This window comes from Peromyscus californicus, unplaced genomic scaffold, assembly GCF_007827085.1.
Source record: "Peromyscus californicus insignis strain IS unplaced genomic scaffold, ASM782708v3 Scaffold_22__1_contigs__length_63687245, whole genome shotgun sequence".
Classification (NCBI taxonomy): domain Eukaryota; kingdom Metazoa; phylum Chordata; class Mammalia; order Rodentia; family Cricetidae; genus Peromyscus; species Peromyscus californicus.
This window is the reverse complement of record NW_026294525.1, coordinates 42,058,655-42,074,817: the sequence shown is the minus strand read 5'-3', so window position 1 is coordinate 42,074,817 and position 16,163 is coordinate 42,058,655. Positions and strand designations below refer to the sequence as shown.

Sequence of the window (16,163 nt, the reverse complement as noted above, 5' to 3'; positions counted from 1 at the left end):
TGCCATCCTGGTGAGGACACCAACTTCACCAGGTGTTGGGTGTGTGGCACCGACAGGTCACTTCCCTCAGCCTCAGTTTGTTCTTTGGTGAAATTCTCTAGCACAAGGAAGCACACAGTGTGAACTGTGAGGACAGCATGATTGTTCAGCTCTGGGGCTGCACACAGTGTGAACTGTGAAGACAGCATGGCTATTCAGCTCTGGGGCTGCACACGGTGTGAACTGTGAAGACAGCATGGCTGTTTAGCTCAGGGGCTGCACATGGTGTGAACTGTGAAGACAGCATGGCTGTTCAGCTCTGGGGCTGCACACGGTGTGAACTGTGAAGACAGCATGGCTGTTCAGCTCTGGGGCTGCACACAGTGTGGACTGTGAAGACAGAATGGCTGTTCATCTCTGGGGCTGCACACGGTGTGAACTGTGAAGACAGAATGGCTGTTCAGCTCTGGGGCTGCACACGGTGTGAACTGTGAAGACAGAATGGCTGTTCAGCTCTGGGGCTGCACACGGTGTGAACTGTGAAGACAGCATGGCTGTTCAGCTCTGGGGCTGCACACGGTGTGAACTGTGAAGACAGCATGGCTGTTCAGCTCTGGGGCTGCATACAGTGTGAACTGTGAAGACAGAATGGCTGTTCGGCTCGGAGAGCAGAGTGAACTATGAAGACAGCATGGCTGCTCAGCTCTGGGGTTGCATACAGTGTGAACTATGAAGACAGCATGGCTGCTCAGCTCTGGGGTTGCACACAGTGTGAACTATGAAGACAGCATGGCTGCTCAGCTCTGGGGTTGCACACAGTGTGAACTATGAAGACAGCATGGCTGCTCAGCTCTGGGGTTGCATACGCCTTCTTTCTCACACTAGTTCTTCCTACTTTGCAGAGTTGGCTCTTCAGGAAAATAATTGTATTTCCAAAAGCTATAAAACTGTCATTAAAATACATGAGACATTCACAAGATTTATTACATTCACAAGACAAATAGCTTCTTAATAGAATAACTTTTTTCCAAGTTTTTCACATCGACAGACCTAAGTTTGATTAGAAACAAAAATAAGATGTAGTATGTGTATGTGCGTTCCTGCCTCCCGTCATAACTAATACATCAAATAACTGCATAAACTATGATTTAACAAATAAAGATCCATAGAGCAAAAAAAAAATCCATGTAAGAAATATCTGTAAGGCAGCATCTCAACCATGTTCGAAATAAAGCTCCACCGAATATCGACCTATACTAGCCATGGAGGAGGGTCCTGCCCTCTCCAGTGACACCCACCGCAGTCCCTTTCATCAGGCTGTGAATGGGCTGGAGAAGGGTCTCTGTCACAGTGCTGTTGTATAAGCACTCAATGGCACATTCTTTCTGGTCGCAGAGGATCCTCAGGACATCAGTCACCATACTTGCAGGAGAATAATTCTCTGAGAAACAGAAAGAAGGGTGAATGTGAAAACACTGCTTAGGACTTCCTGCTTTTCACTCTACACAATTTCCTGTTCCACAAAGTTCACAGGGAATCGGTTATTCAGAAATCACACAAGCGAAGCCCAGAAGATGAGAGTTAGAACCTGAAACTTACCATCTCAATCAGCTTACTATCTCTTCAGGCCAATAAAAGAAAGGACAAGAAACAACATAACATTTTTCAGTTAGACAGCAAATGAAACCTTGATAGTGAAGATATGGCTGAAAGAAGACTCAACTTTTTGCCTCCTAGAAAACAAGTTCATTATATTCACTTTTGCTCATTTTCTTGATGCACTTGGACATATGAGCTTAGAAGAAAATCAAATGAAGCGTTCAGATAAAACTATGGAAAAAGGAAAGGCACACAAGGAACTGATACTTGATAGCACTTGGCACAGTGCTATCCCAAAAGACAAGGAAAACTGGGGTGTTCCTAAGATCAACCTTCCAAACATGAGCTCCAAAGCCAAAAGTGTGTAAAGTGTACCATGGCTGGAATGGCCACTGAAATAAATGCAATGTTTTAATATTACATATTTAATCTAACCTCCTCTCACAAATGTGATATGAGTACCCTAGAAAGAAACTGTACGAAACTAATATGGTTTTTTTTTTTTTTGGTTTTTCGAGACAGGGTTTCTCTGTGTAGCTTTGCGCCTTTCCTGGAACTCACTTGGTAGTCCAGGCTGGCCTCGAACTCACAGAGATCCACCTGGCTCTGCCTCCCGAGTGCTGGGATTAAAGGCGTGCGCCACCACCGCCCGGCCTAATATGGTTTTTAAATTCATGTTACAGTAGTCTTCACTCCTTAAGCATGGTAACTTCAAGTTCACACCTGACCAAAAAAAGAACGGATTTAGTGATTTTTCAATCAGTTCCAGATGAGAAACCCCATTTCCAATGACAAACACTATCAAAGAGCACTTGGCCATTCACACGATCAAGCCAATGCCTACTGAAAAATGCACAGAGCACTGCAGTCTGAGAAAACAGACAGAGACAGTCGACGAGACAGCAAGCAAAATACTGAGTATTTTTAACACGGAAAGATCATTTTCATCATAAGTGATTCTGCAGAAGCATATAGCAGGGGTCTTAAGCTAGTACACCATTTGTAAATGCTGAAAAGACAGAAGAGGGTCGTAGAATCACTAAGAACAATACACTATTACAGCCACACAGAAAATGCCTACAGGCTGATACATATATTCTATGATTAATATGTAGCCCAATCCATTTTTTTTTACTTACTCCAGTTCCTCATAGAATTTGTTCTAGCATTTCCAAGCTAGTTCCTAATTTTAGAAGACTATGGTCTACATTTTTATTTCTGATGTTGCATTTCACTTTGGGGATTTTTATTGATATACAAAGGAAAAGTAGAAGTTATTTTAAAGGGTAATAATTTGAAACTTTTTTTTTTTTTTTTTTTTTTTTGCTTTTTTTCAAGACAGGGTTTCTCTGTGCAGTTTTTGGTAGCTGTCCTGGATCTCACTCTGTAGACCAGGCTGCCAGGCCTCAAACTCACAGAGATCTGCCTAGCTCTGCCTCCTGAGTGCTGGGATGAAAGGCGTGCACCACTGCCACCCAGCAATTCGAAACATTTTTACAAGCTGGTCAACATACATAAGAGCAAATTGCAATTTACAATAAAACAAGAAGGGCTTTTTTTTCTTTACATTTAACAAAAGAAAATCCTGAAAGTAACTAGAATTTAGATTTGAACCATATGATTGTGCCCTAGTCCTTCCCTCATGAAGTAAGAAAGTATTTCATCTGTTTTTTATTTGAAAGAAGTCCACAGTTGAAAGACTCTGAATTTTAAAAGATTTGGGATTTTAAAAGACACTGACTATTTTAAAGAAATTGAATTTTTTTAATTTTTTAACTTTTTATTTATTCTTTGTATCTTTCACATCATGCATCTCAATCCCATTCATTTCCCATTCCTTTGTATCTGCCCTCTGCCCTTGCAACACCCCACCACTCCACAAAGTTAAATAAAATAAAATTTAAGAGAAAAGAAAAGAAAAAAAGGAAAAATCTCATCATGGAAGTTGTAGTGTGACACAGTAAGTTATGCAGTAAACACCTTTATCCATATATCTTTATGTACAAGTGTTCATTGTAAAGAGTCATTGGTCTGGTTCAAGAACTCTGTATGTCAAATGTGTTGCTGATTGGTCAATGAATAAATCACTGATTGGCAGTGGCCAGGCAGGAAGTATAGGCGGGACTAACAGAGAGGAGAATTGAGAGAACAGGAAGCTGGGTGAGGGAGAGACTACCAGCCGCCATCAGGATAAGGAAGATGTAAAGTACCGGTAAGCCACAAGCCACGTGGCAAGGTATAGATGAATAGAAATGGATTAATTTAAGCTGTAAGAACAGTTAGCAAGAAGCCTGCCACGGCCATACAGTCTGTAACCGATATAAGTCTCTGTGTTTACTTGGTCGGGTTTGAGCGGCTTGGGACTGGCAGGTGAGAGAGATTTGTCCTGACTGTGGGCCAGGCAGGAAAACTCTAGCTACAGAAAAAAAGGAAAAATCTCATCATGGAAGTTGTAGTGTGACACAGTAAGTTATGCAGTAAATACCTTTATCCATATATCTTTATGTACAAGTGTTCATTGTAAAGAGTCATTGGTCTGGTTCAAGAACTCTGGTTTCTGCTACACTATCGACATTAGGCTCTCACTTGGACTCCTCTTGGATATCCTGCTGTTGCCCTGTGTTGTGGAGATCCTGCAGCTTTGGGTCTGCAAGACCAGACCTTTCATGTGCTCCAGCAGATCGCAGATGGGGTGGATGTTGGGGTGGGCCAACTTATAACCCTGGTTCTGGGCCTAGATAGTTACAGGGTTGGTTAGCCCACCAACTCTCCCCTGTCTTCACCACCAGGGTGAGCTCTCCAGCATTGCCCTTACTATTTACCCCTTGCAGCAATGGGCAAGAGGTAGGGCCAGTTTTCCTGCTTTCACATCCTCAGGGTCAGCTCTCCCACACCTGCACCTTTAAGGTCAGCTCTACTGCGTTGCCCAGGCAAGGTGTGGGTGCCACTCTCCCAAGTCCTACAGCTAATGAGGACAATTTTAAGTGTTTAAATTTTGAAAGACTCTGGGACTTTTAAAATTTGGAATACTATATATTGTGATGTTCCTAGTAATGTGAGATCTTGGGGATAAATGAGAAAGGAAAGGTTATAGCTTAATAACGATGTGTTTGTATGTCAAGTAGACGAGGGGTAAGCTGTGCTGGCTGGCTTTATGCCAACATGGCACAAGCTAGAGTTATTTGAGAGGAGGGAGCCTCAACTGGGAAAATATCTCAAAAAGATTAGGCTATAGGCAGGACTGTAGAGCATTTTCTAATTTGATTGATGTGGGAAGGTCCAGCCCATAGTGGGTGGTATCACCACTGGGCAGGTAGTCCTGGGTTTTATAAGAAAGCAGGCTGACAAAATAGCGGAAACACATGAACTGTGAGCCAATAGCTAAGGAGCCCCCATGGAATTGGACCAGGCCCTCTGGATAAGTGAGACAGTTGATTAGCTTGAACTGTTTAGGAGGCCCCCAGGCAGTGGGACCGGGACCTATCTTTGGTGCATGAGCTGGCTTTTTGGAACCTAGGGCCTCTGCTGAGACACTTTGCTTAGCCTTGGTGCAGGGAGGAGGAGACTGGACCGGCCTCAACTGAATCTACCAGGCTGGGCTGACTCCCCAGGAGAGACCTTGCCTTGGAGGAGGTGGGGATGGGGGGTAGGTTGGGGGGGGGAGGCTGGGGGTTGGGAGGAGGGAGGACAGGGGAATCTGTGGCTGATATGTAAAATTAAATTAATTACAAAATAGAATATTTATTTAAAAAAAAAAGAAGAAAGCAGGATGAGCTATAGGGAGCAAGCCAGTAAGCAGCACCCTTCTGTGGCTTCTGCATCAGCTCCTGCCTCCAAGTTCCTGGCCTGTTTGAGTTCCTGTCCCAACTTCCCTTGATGATAAACAGTGCTATGGAACTGGAAGCCAAATAAACCCTTCCCTCCCCAAGTTACTTTGGTCATGGTATTTCATCACCGAAATAGCAACTCTAACTAAGACAAAACAAAACAAGCAAGCTGAACAAAATACCTTAGCACAAAGGGCAGAAAACATCAAAATGGGAACACATATATCAAACAAATTTCTCTTGAGCTCAATCGAGAATCTTGACACTAAGAAAACACCAAAACTCTCAGCAAAACTGACTCTAAATTAAAACAACATTTTAGAAATATCTTAAGGCATCTATGAACAGAATTAAGTTCCATGGCTTACTTTAGAACCAATGTGAGGTCATACAATTAATAAAGTCTTAATAAAACCTATTTACCAAAATCGATATGTAACTCAAAGCATCTAGACAAGAGAACACTCAAATGCCTTGATTATTTCTTTTCCTCCACTTAAAATAGACGCATCATGGGTTGAACTGCCAGTACTACAATTAATCAATCAACCAACCAGTTTAGGGAGTGGGGCATTTACCTGAATATGCAGCTGATGTCATCTTTGGACAACTTGGTGAATAGTAGATGAGTTGAGTAAACAAAACCAGCAGATTTGTGAGAGATACTGAATCTTTACAAAAGAAAAAAAAAAGAATAATTTGTAACATGTTTACAACCTAAAACACATTTACCTACATTCCACTCACCTGTAAGATTGCATCACAGTTTCTATGTAAATCCAGTCAGAAGAAAGCTATGATCAAAGACGTATTACTCCAGAACAGAATGCAGTTAAAAGGAAGCTCCTACCCAACTGTCTTGCTATGCTAAGACACAGTTCTGCCATCTGTTTGGAGCTGATCATTTAAATCCACAACAGATGCACGAGTCTCACCATGGCTATTTGAGTTAATTCCATTATGATAAGTAAAATTCAGCTTAATATGTTGGTTCAGCTAACTTTTTTAGCATAGTAGAACAAGGTCAGCATTTTTTCCATGAAAGACTATACAACTTAAGCTTTGGACCCAAATCATCTCTATCACAAACACTCAAGTTGGCTACTGTAGCACAAGGTAGACATATATAATCAACAAATAAATGATGAGTGTAACTGTTTACCAATTAAACTGTGAGTACTAAGCATTCATGTTTTCCACATACCACAAAAATAGTCTAGTTTTTTAATAGTTAAAAAACATGCCTAGCTCACAAGTACATGGACCAGATGGCAGGCCAGGTTTGGCCCACAGGCTACAGTTTACCAAGACTTGCTATAGAAGCTTTCATTAAAACATTCTGGAAAAAACTAAGTAATTTAAAGTTGATTGCTGGTCTCTGTTATTCTCAAACTCAGTTTTGAAATGAGCTGTGATTCTTGATAGCGCAAAATAGTCACTATAAAGAACATAAAATGTTAAATTTATTATAGATGAGAGGCATGTAAAGTTAAGTTGAAAACCTACAAAAATATCAAGGACATTCACTAGTCTTTTCAGTTCTGTAAAGGCCAGAAATATTGTAAGAAATAGTACCTCCTTAATTGAAGAGCTCATGATGTCCCCACACTGTCTTAAACTATACGACATAGCCTTGAACATTGTAAGAGAAGCACATAATGCCCTGTCGGTTCTCAAGGAGCTCAAATAGATCAGGGCAAATAAAATAACTAGACAAGAGGGTTCAAAACAAATAGACTCCATAACAGCATCAATAAACTACAGTTCATATGATCAGATTTTGTAAGGCTGGCAAGCTAAGAATGGATTTTCCATTATTAAAATGTATCAGGGGTCCTGAAAACCACGTTCAGATTTGATTGAGTTGGAAGACCCACAGGCCCCATATAATCATGCTCACATGACACATTATAATGAAACTATGCAAAGCAAAATCAAAAAGAAAGGTTACAGAAGACGAAATCCAGAGCAAACCAGGAATAAGCTTATAAGGGCCTCTCCCAGGGGAGTCATGCAGAATACATTCAATTCCTCCAGAAAAGCACACCAGAGATGCAGTTCCTAAGGTTCTTATTGGGGGTGGGTTGGGGGGTGCGCACATACACACCCTCTGCACAGCATATGTCAAAATTTTAAACTCCCAAAAGCAAAGCTGATATTCAGCATAAATGGCAATGCTGTACAAACAGTTTAGGAACAAGGGGTATTGTACAAACAATTTAAGCACCCTCCTCAGTGCTGGGACTAGCATGAGTCCAGCCAAGAGTCAAGCTTGTAAACAGGCCATCCCAAGGACAGCAGCCTCGGTCATACTATGCTAACGTTCCTGCACAACCACAGACATGCCATGTCATCCACCAAGGCCATAACACTTACTGTCACTTTTCAGAAGGTTTGCTGAACTCTGCTCTATATTGTGTTCCTAATACAGGTATATCATCTTAGGAGAATTAAAGATGATAACTGATTTCAATTTGTGAAATTAAATGAGACAGGGTAAAAACAATATAGTAATTCATGATCTGATACTCTCCTGAACATCATCCTGTGTGCTGGCTGTTTTGTGTCAACTTGACACAGGCTAGAAAATCATCTGAGAGGATGGATACTCAACTAAGAAAATGCCTCCATAAGATCAGGCTGTCAGCATAGGGAACGCATCTAAACCATGGGCCTGGCTACTGCCCCTGGAGAGGCCACATGGACGGGGGAAGAGGACTGGGAATGGGGTCTGAGGACACAGGGAGATGGGAGAGAGGACCCAGGAGGGAAATGGGAAAAAATCGTACATGGTGAAGATCCATCAAGAAATAAAAGTTTCCGGTTGGCTCACATATTGCAGATCGTTAAGATGAAGTCTAACAGTTGACAAGTAGATTTTTATGGGGCCAGGAGGATAAAAGTTTGAGAAAGAGAGATCCAAGAGGGACAGCCAGAGGCCAGGCATGGTGGCACTTCTGGAGCCCTCTGACTGACATGGATGTGGACTGCGAGGGAGGGAGGAACATGCCAGGGCAAACGCTCTCTGCTTGTCTCTCTTTCAGATGGCTTGGCTGGTTTAGAAGCATTCCTTATGCTGACTGCCTCCAAGATCATAGCAGAGATCCAGGCTAAAAGGCCTTGACTGGTGTTTAACTTTTTCACCTTTTTTCTCAATAAAGCAAATTTGTGTAGACAGCACCCCCAAAAAAAAGATCAGGCTGTAGGCAAGCCTGTAGGGCATCTTTTTTTAATTAGTGATAAATGCAGGAGGGCCCAGGCCACTATGGGTGGTGCCCCCTGGGCTGGTGGTCCTGGGTTCTATAAGAAACCAGGTTGGTCGGGCGGTGGTGGCGCACGCCTTTAATCCCAGCACTCGGAAGGCAGAGGCAGGCGGATCTCTGTGAGTTCGAGGCCAGCCTGGGCTACCAAGTGAGTCCCAGGAAAGGCGCAAAGCTACACAGAGAAACCCTGTCTCGAAAAACCAAACAAACAAAAAAAAAAAGAAACCAGGTTGAATAAGCCAGTAAGCAACAATCCTCCATGGCCTCTGCATCAGATCCTGTCTCCAAGTTCCTGCCATGGTTTCCACAGTGAGAGACTTAGAGGCTTTACGGTGAAATAAATCCTTTCCTCCTCAAGTTGCTTCTGGCCATGGTGCTTTATAAGAGCAATATAAAACTGAACTAAGACACAAATTCCCAAGTTGTCATATTCAATATCACAGCATAAAACTTAATATAACTTTAAAAGTCCCACAGTCTTTAAAAATTCAAAACTTTCACGAGTTTAGTCTCTTTAAATATCCAGTCTTCCTAAAATATCTGTAGTCCCTCCTTAATGTCCAAAAATGTCCAAAATCTCTGTAAAATTCCTAAGCCTCTCTAAAATTTAAAAGTCTCTCAACTGTGGGCTCCTGTAAAATAAAAAATAAGTTACAGGCTTTCTTCCTTCAAGAACGGAGACTCAGGACACGGTCGCAATCAAACCAAAGCACAACGAACATTCAACGGTGTGAAAAGTTCAGTGTTTGCTGTGGGGGACCCATCACCATCCTCTGACTCCAAAGGGCTCTGTTCAGCCAGCTCTGCCATTCACATCACCAACAGCTTGTCTTTCAGGCTGAGTGGCTCCATGACACAGGAGCAGCTGCTGTCCTTGGTGGGGGTTCCACAACACTAGTCCCTCCAAATACTAAAATCTCTCCTGCAGCTGGGCTATATCTTCATCAGTAGCTTCTCCTAGGTTCCCTTTAGAGACTCCGCCCCTGCCACATGGTGATACTCCTCAAGTTCTCCCCATGACACCTTCAATCTTGGGGCTTCTACCATAATTAAGACTGCACCTTCACCAATGGCTTCTCCTATACTCTCACACGCCAAGCCTGGTTGCTCTCCATGACCCCATCATGCCTTAAAAACCAGTAGTACTCAGTTGACTCTTGCTCATTACCAAGTTCAGCTGCCAGCATTAGGTACAGCTTTGGCCACCTCTGGACCACAGCTTCTGTGTGCTGACCCTGAGGAAACACTTCTCCAGAAGAGTCTGACTCAGTGATGCCATTCTCTTCTTATCACAGCTGATTCTTCAGTCCAAGCTGACCAGCACAGCAAAGGCTTCTCTTCTCTTCTAAATTTGAATTTAATGATTCTTAATTCAAATTATCACTTGAACTGCCCCAGTAGAATCAACAAGCCAGGCCTTCATTATCTGCATTGCTCTCGACATTCTTAACATCTAAATGACCACAGAAGAGCCAACAGGGCTTTGAGCATTCAATGGTTTTTTAAGCCCTAAATTCCAAAGTCCTTCCACCATCCTCCTCAAAGCAATATGGCCAGGCCTGTCATAGCAACACCCCATGACCTAGTACCAATTTCTGGCTTAGTTCGATTTTCTGTTGCTGCAATAAAACACCATGACCAAAAGCAACTTGGGGAGGAAGGGGTTTATTTATAAAGCCTCTAAGTCCATCACTGAGGAAACCATGGCTGGGATTCAGGGCAACAATCTGGAGACAGGAACTGATGTAGAGGCCATGGAGGATTGTTGCTTACTGGCTTGTTCAGCCTGCTTTCTTATAGAAGCCAGGACCACCAGCCCAGGAGTGGCCCTACCCAGAATGAGCTTGTCCCTCCCACATCCATCACTAATTTTAAAAATGCCCTACAGGCTTGCCTACAGCCTGATTTTATGGAGGCATTTTCTCAGCTGAGCTTCCCTCCCCTCAGATGACTCTATCGAATGTCAAGCTGACAAGAGAGACAGAAAGAGAGGAGGGAAGGAGGAAGGGAGGGAGGAAGAAAGGAAGAACGGAAGAAGGAACGGGGAGGGAGGGAGGGAAGGAGGGAGGAGCGGGGAGAGAAACTAGTGAGCACATCCACATCCTAGATCACAAAATTTCATCATCACTGATATAATGACTCCATTTTCACAAGCTGAAAACCAGAAACATAGGGTTTCCTATGGGTGAGTGGCTTCCCCGAAAGGTCACAATCTGTAGGCTAGCAAGAATTTTTTAAAAGTCTTCTATGTTTTATATCTAGAATTAAATCACCAAGTATGTCTAGTCTAGGGTTTTGAAAAGAGAAATAAGAAAATAATTAAATTCATATACAGTAATAAGCATATACTGAAACTGGAAAAAAATCTCAACAGTACATATGACTAAAAAATATGTAGCTAAATGCCTAGGCTGATGAGTTTCTTCTGTAGATTTAATACAGGATAAAAACCATCTGGGAGCTTCTACCAGATTGTCAATATGCAAGACTATAGAGCATTTTATTGCTTGATGATTGATAGGGGAGGGCACAGCCCACTGTCGGTAGTGCCATCACTGAGGCAAGTAGTCCTGAGATCTATAAGAAAGAAGGTTGGGCAAGCCATGGGATGCAAAGCCAGTAAGTAGCACTCCTCCACGGCCTCTGCTTCATGTTTCAGTATTGAATTCTCCAGGTTTCTGTACTGAATTCCTTCCCTGATTTCCCTTCATGGTAGACTATAAGTTATAAGATGAAATAAAGCCTCTCCCCCTCAAATTGCTGCTGTGGGATGGTCTGTATGTCAAATGTGTTGCTGATTGGTCAATGAATAAATCACTGATTGGTCAGTGGCCAGGCAGGAAGTATAGGCGGGACTAACAGAGAGGAGAATGGAGAGAACAGGAAGCTGGGTGAGGGAGACACTGCCAGCCGCCATCAGGACAAGGAAGATGTAAAGTACCGGTAAGCCACAAGTCACGTGGCAAGGTATAGATTAATAAAAATGGATTAATTTAAGCTGTAAGAAGAGCTAGCAAGAAGCCTGCCACGGCCATACAGTTTGTAACCAATATAAGTCTCTGTGTTTACTTGGTCGGGTCTGAGCGGCTATGGGACTGGCAGGTGAGAGAGTTTGTCCTGACTGTGGGCCAGGCAGGAAAACTCTAGCTACAAGTTGCTTTTGGTCACAGTACTTTATCACAGCAATGAAGAGCAAACTAATATAGTGCCAAGTAGATACTGTGGTGGTTTGAATAAGTATGGCCTCATAGTCTCATAGATTTGAATGTTCAGTCACCAAGGAATGGTACTACTTGAGAAGGATTAGGAGGTGTAGCCTTGTTGGAATGGGTGTGGCTTTGTCAGAGGAAGTGTGTCAACAGAGCTGGGCTCTGAGGTTTTAAAAGCCCGATCCAAGCCCAGTGTCTCTCTCTTCCTGCTGCCTTTCTATCTGGATGCTTCTGCAGCACAATGTCTGCCTGCATGCTGCCATGCTCCCCAATTAAATGCTTTCTTGTATAAGAGTTGCTGTGGTCATGGTATCTCTTCACTGCAATAGAACAGTGACTATGACAAATAACAAGCCCAATTTATAAATATGAACCTGTGTACTGTAAATTGTATCATACCTTTACCTACTCATTTATCTTAATTACACTTACCTTTTCTATTCTTCAGCTTTATGGGAAATAATTTTCTGCCTTGTGTATAGATCAACAATCTTCCTAAAAGGCACAGTGAGTGAATGAAATAAATATATTGTAGTTCTTGTCCTGAGTAGTAGAAATTTCTTTGCTTGTTTCCTTAAAAGAGAAGCAAAAAAGATCATTTATTTTAATAACATTATATTTCATAACACTTGTCTTCAATACCTCCTGACAATTATCTATATTGAAAAAATCACTTTATAAACTTTTAATATTTATTTTCCTTAATATTTCCTATAACCTTTTACAGTAGATCTGAGGGGGAGTAGTCATTATAAAATTGGTAACCACTGTTGCTGATGTTCAATCTAAAAATACCATCATACTGCCAAGAGTTATTCATCACCAAAGACAGACTTCAAAAATAAGAGTGGGGATAAGTCAACAGAAAAATTACTTAATTTTTACCACTGTGCTGGTTTTAACTGTCAACTTAACACAACCTAGAAACCCGTAGGCAGAGTGTCTTAAAGAGAAATATCTAGATCAGACTGGCTTGTGGGCATGTTTTTGGGAAATCACTTGGATTGTTAATTGATATACAAAGACCCTGGCCATTGTAGGTGGTAGGATTCTCTAGGCCAGGGTTCAGAACAATATAAAAGAAAAAAGCTAACTGAGAGCAAGCAAGCATGGATTTATGTTTTTATTCTCTCTCCACTATTAACTGTGGATGTGATGTTTTAAGTTCCTGCCTTGATGTCCCTCATAATAATGGACTGTAACCTGGACTTGTCAGCCAAATAAACTTCCTCCCATCTGTTGCTTTTTGTCACAACTACAGAAATAAAACTGGAGCAACCACATAAAAAGGCAACACAGATAAAGTCTATGGAAATGCTCCAATATTGAATAAACACCAAAATACATTTGACATAGTTCTGGTCCCAAGTATTTTGAATAAGGGATATTCAGTTTGTATTACATATAGTAGGTCATACTGATTACAATCATGATGCAACTAAAATTAGAATCTCTAAAATAGGGATCATCCAACATATATTCTCCATTCATTTATCCATCACACATATGTTTAAGATATATTGAGTATCAATTTTAGAAGAATCTAATCTATTCACCAGTATTTAGAACTATTCAGAAGGGCTAGGGAGATAGCCAAGTCAATGAACTGCTTACCTTAAAAGACCAATTGAATCCCATCCCCAGAATACATTGAAAACAAAACGAAAACCAAAATAAACAACGAAAAGCATAGTGGCACACGCTAATAATCCAACACAGGGACATCGAAGACAGTATACTCCTGAGGTTCCTTGGCCTTTCAGCTTAGCCTATCCAGCAAGTTTCAGGCCAGCAAGAGGCCCTGTCTCAAGAAATGCAAGTAGTCCCCAAGGAATGACATCTGAAGTTGAACTCTCATCTCCAGATACACATGCACCCTCACACACATGTACACCCACAGCAATGCACATAAACATGCATACATGTACACACATGGATACACTATACACACAGAGACACACACACACACAGTAAGGTTCATTAAATTTAGCTTTCCCTTCAGTGTTAGGTAACAGCATGGAATAATCAGAGCACTCAAGGACAAGAGGGAGAGCTATGGGGATAAAGCAATAGACAATGGAGGAACGAGCCACAGAAGGAATCTGAACTCTCTGATGGAGGCCATGGGGAAGCTATTAGAAGAATTTTAGGAACACAGATGCAATCAAGCATCAATTGTCATGAATGGATTTCGATGGCAGTACAGAAAGCTGATGAAACCAGGTCAAAGTCTGAAGAAAGAAACTCCATTTCAAAACTATGAACTAGAGGCTAGAGAAATGAGTCAGTAGTTAAGGGTGCATATTAGTGTTACAAGCTCAGATCCCAACACCCATGTCAGGAGATCACAACTGCCTGTACCCCAGGTCCACAGGATCAGATGCCTTCTGCCTCCACAGGTATCTGCACTCACATGCACAGACCCCCCATAAAAACAAATAAGGATGTCATGCATGTAATTAAAAATAAAAATAAACTTTTCAAGAAAATATAAGCAAAGGCGTTAGCAAAATAAAGAGGAAATAGACAAAAATACATGTTCAAGAAAACTGAATCAATATGACTTGGTAAGAATTACACAACAACATCAAAAGAATGATAAAAGTTGAGAAAACTCAAGTTCCTAGCTTTGTGATAAATTTCCTCTTACACTTTTTTTTGTTTTTTGGTTTTTTTTTTTTTTGTTTTGTTTTGTTTTTTGTTTTTTCGAGACAGGGTTTCTCTGTGTAGCTTTGCGCCTTTCCTGGAACTCACTTGGTAGCCCAGGCTGGCCTTGAACTCACAGAGATCCGCCTGGCTCTGCCTCCCGAGTGCTGGGATTAAAGGCGTGCGCCACCACCGCCCGGCTCCTCTTACACTTTTAAGTAATTATAATAAAGAAAACAATAGAGAAGAAAGAGTAATTTGGGTATTTGGTGTTATAGCTTCACAAGTGCCAATGTAACATCCCAGTGGTGACATTAAAAAGATACAAGTGTGACATTCAGGAAAACTATGCACACTTGAAGATTTCAGTTAACATTTGCATTACATAAAAATACATAATACCTAAAGCCATGAAAGTCAATGGGCTGTCCCAAAAGAACAAGCAGACTGGAGGTGGGGGGTGGGGGAGGGGCAGAAAAAGAAAAAAACAACAGGCAAAGTTTCTGAGAAAGAATAAAGAAAAGAAAAGCTCAATTCAGGCCAACAGGAACAGCCTGTCAGATGAGGAGGGAGCAATCCAAGGAAGAGTGACTGTGTTAGGAAAAGGGAGAGGAATCACAGAGGTTCAGTCTGTGAAATGGGCCAGGGCAGGTAAGTGTAGACTCGGTAACGCGGGGGCCACATGGTTCTAAAGGAGGAAGCCTCATTTCTATGGATGAAAATGGACATGGAATGAAGAGCTGGAACTGAACTACATAGAACACTTCTGTAAGAGACCTTTGAGATTAGAAGACAAACAGAGAGGTCGTCTACACATACAGCACAGCACTGGCTCCGTTTTAGTTTGGGTTTTACTCTTTTTTTTTTTTTTTTTTTTTTTTTTTCGAGACAGGGTTTCTCTGTGAAGCTTTGCGCCTTTCCTGGAACTCACTTGGTAGCCCAGGCTGGCCTCGAACTCACAGAGATCCGCCTGGCTCTGCCTCCCAAGTGCTGGGATTAAAGGCGTGCGCCACCACCGCCCGGCAGTTTGGGTTTTAATGACAAATACACAGACGTGAGAGTGATGCAGAGAAAGGTACTGATAGAAAGCCAGCATGGTGGCCCCGGGGTGTAGTTTAGGGGAGAGAAGTTGCCTAACACGGACAATGCCCTGAATTTGATTCTAAGCACCAGCAGAGGGTTGAGGGGCCACAACAGAGCACCTGCTGATTCTATTTTTCAAAGCACACAGAGACTGTAACAGGATCAAGATGACCATCTCATATACAACACTTGTCCTGGTTAGTTTTTTTATCAACTGGACACAAGTTAGAGAGACTTAGAAGAGGGCACTGCAGCTGAGAAAATGCCTCCCTGTAGGCAAGCCTGTGGAGCATTCTCCTGATTGATGTGGGAGGTCCCAGCCAACAGTGAGTGGTACCATCCCTGGGCAGGCAGTCCTGGAGTGTATAACAAAGGCCAAGCAAGCCACAAGCAGCAAGTCAGGGAGCAGCATTCTTCCAAGGCCTCTGCTTCAGCTTCTGTTTCCAGGATCCTGCAGGGAGTACATGCCCTGGCTTCCTTTGATGACGAACTGGGATGTAGAACTGTAAACTGAAATAAACCCTTTCCTCCCCAAGTTGCTGATAGTCATGGTGTTT

General features: G+C 42.2%; 1 protein-coding gene across 3 annotated transcripts in view; it reads right to left on the bottom strand.

Moving 5' to 3' along the window:
- Nucleotides 1–16,163, bottom strand: part of Tbc1d32 (TBC1 domain family member 32) — a 228,459-nt gene that overhangs the window by 164,668 nt on the left and 47,628 nt on the right. For all 3 annotated transcript variants that reach the window (XM_052751314.1, XM_052751315.1, XM_052751316.1), the window contains exons 12-14: nucleotides 12,310–12,450; nucleotides 5,984–6,076; nucleotides 1,278–1,420 (exon numbers count right to left, since the gene is read on the bottom strand). In XM_052751314.1, the coding sequence (XP_052607274.1) occupies nucleotides 1,278–1,420; nucleotides 5,984–6,076; nucleotides 12,310–12,450 (377 nt within the window). The remainder of the gene's footprint in view (nucleotides 1–1,277; nucleotides 1,421–5,983; nucleotides 6,077–12,309; nucleotides 12,451–16,163) is intronic.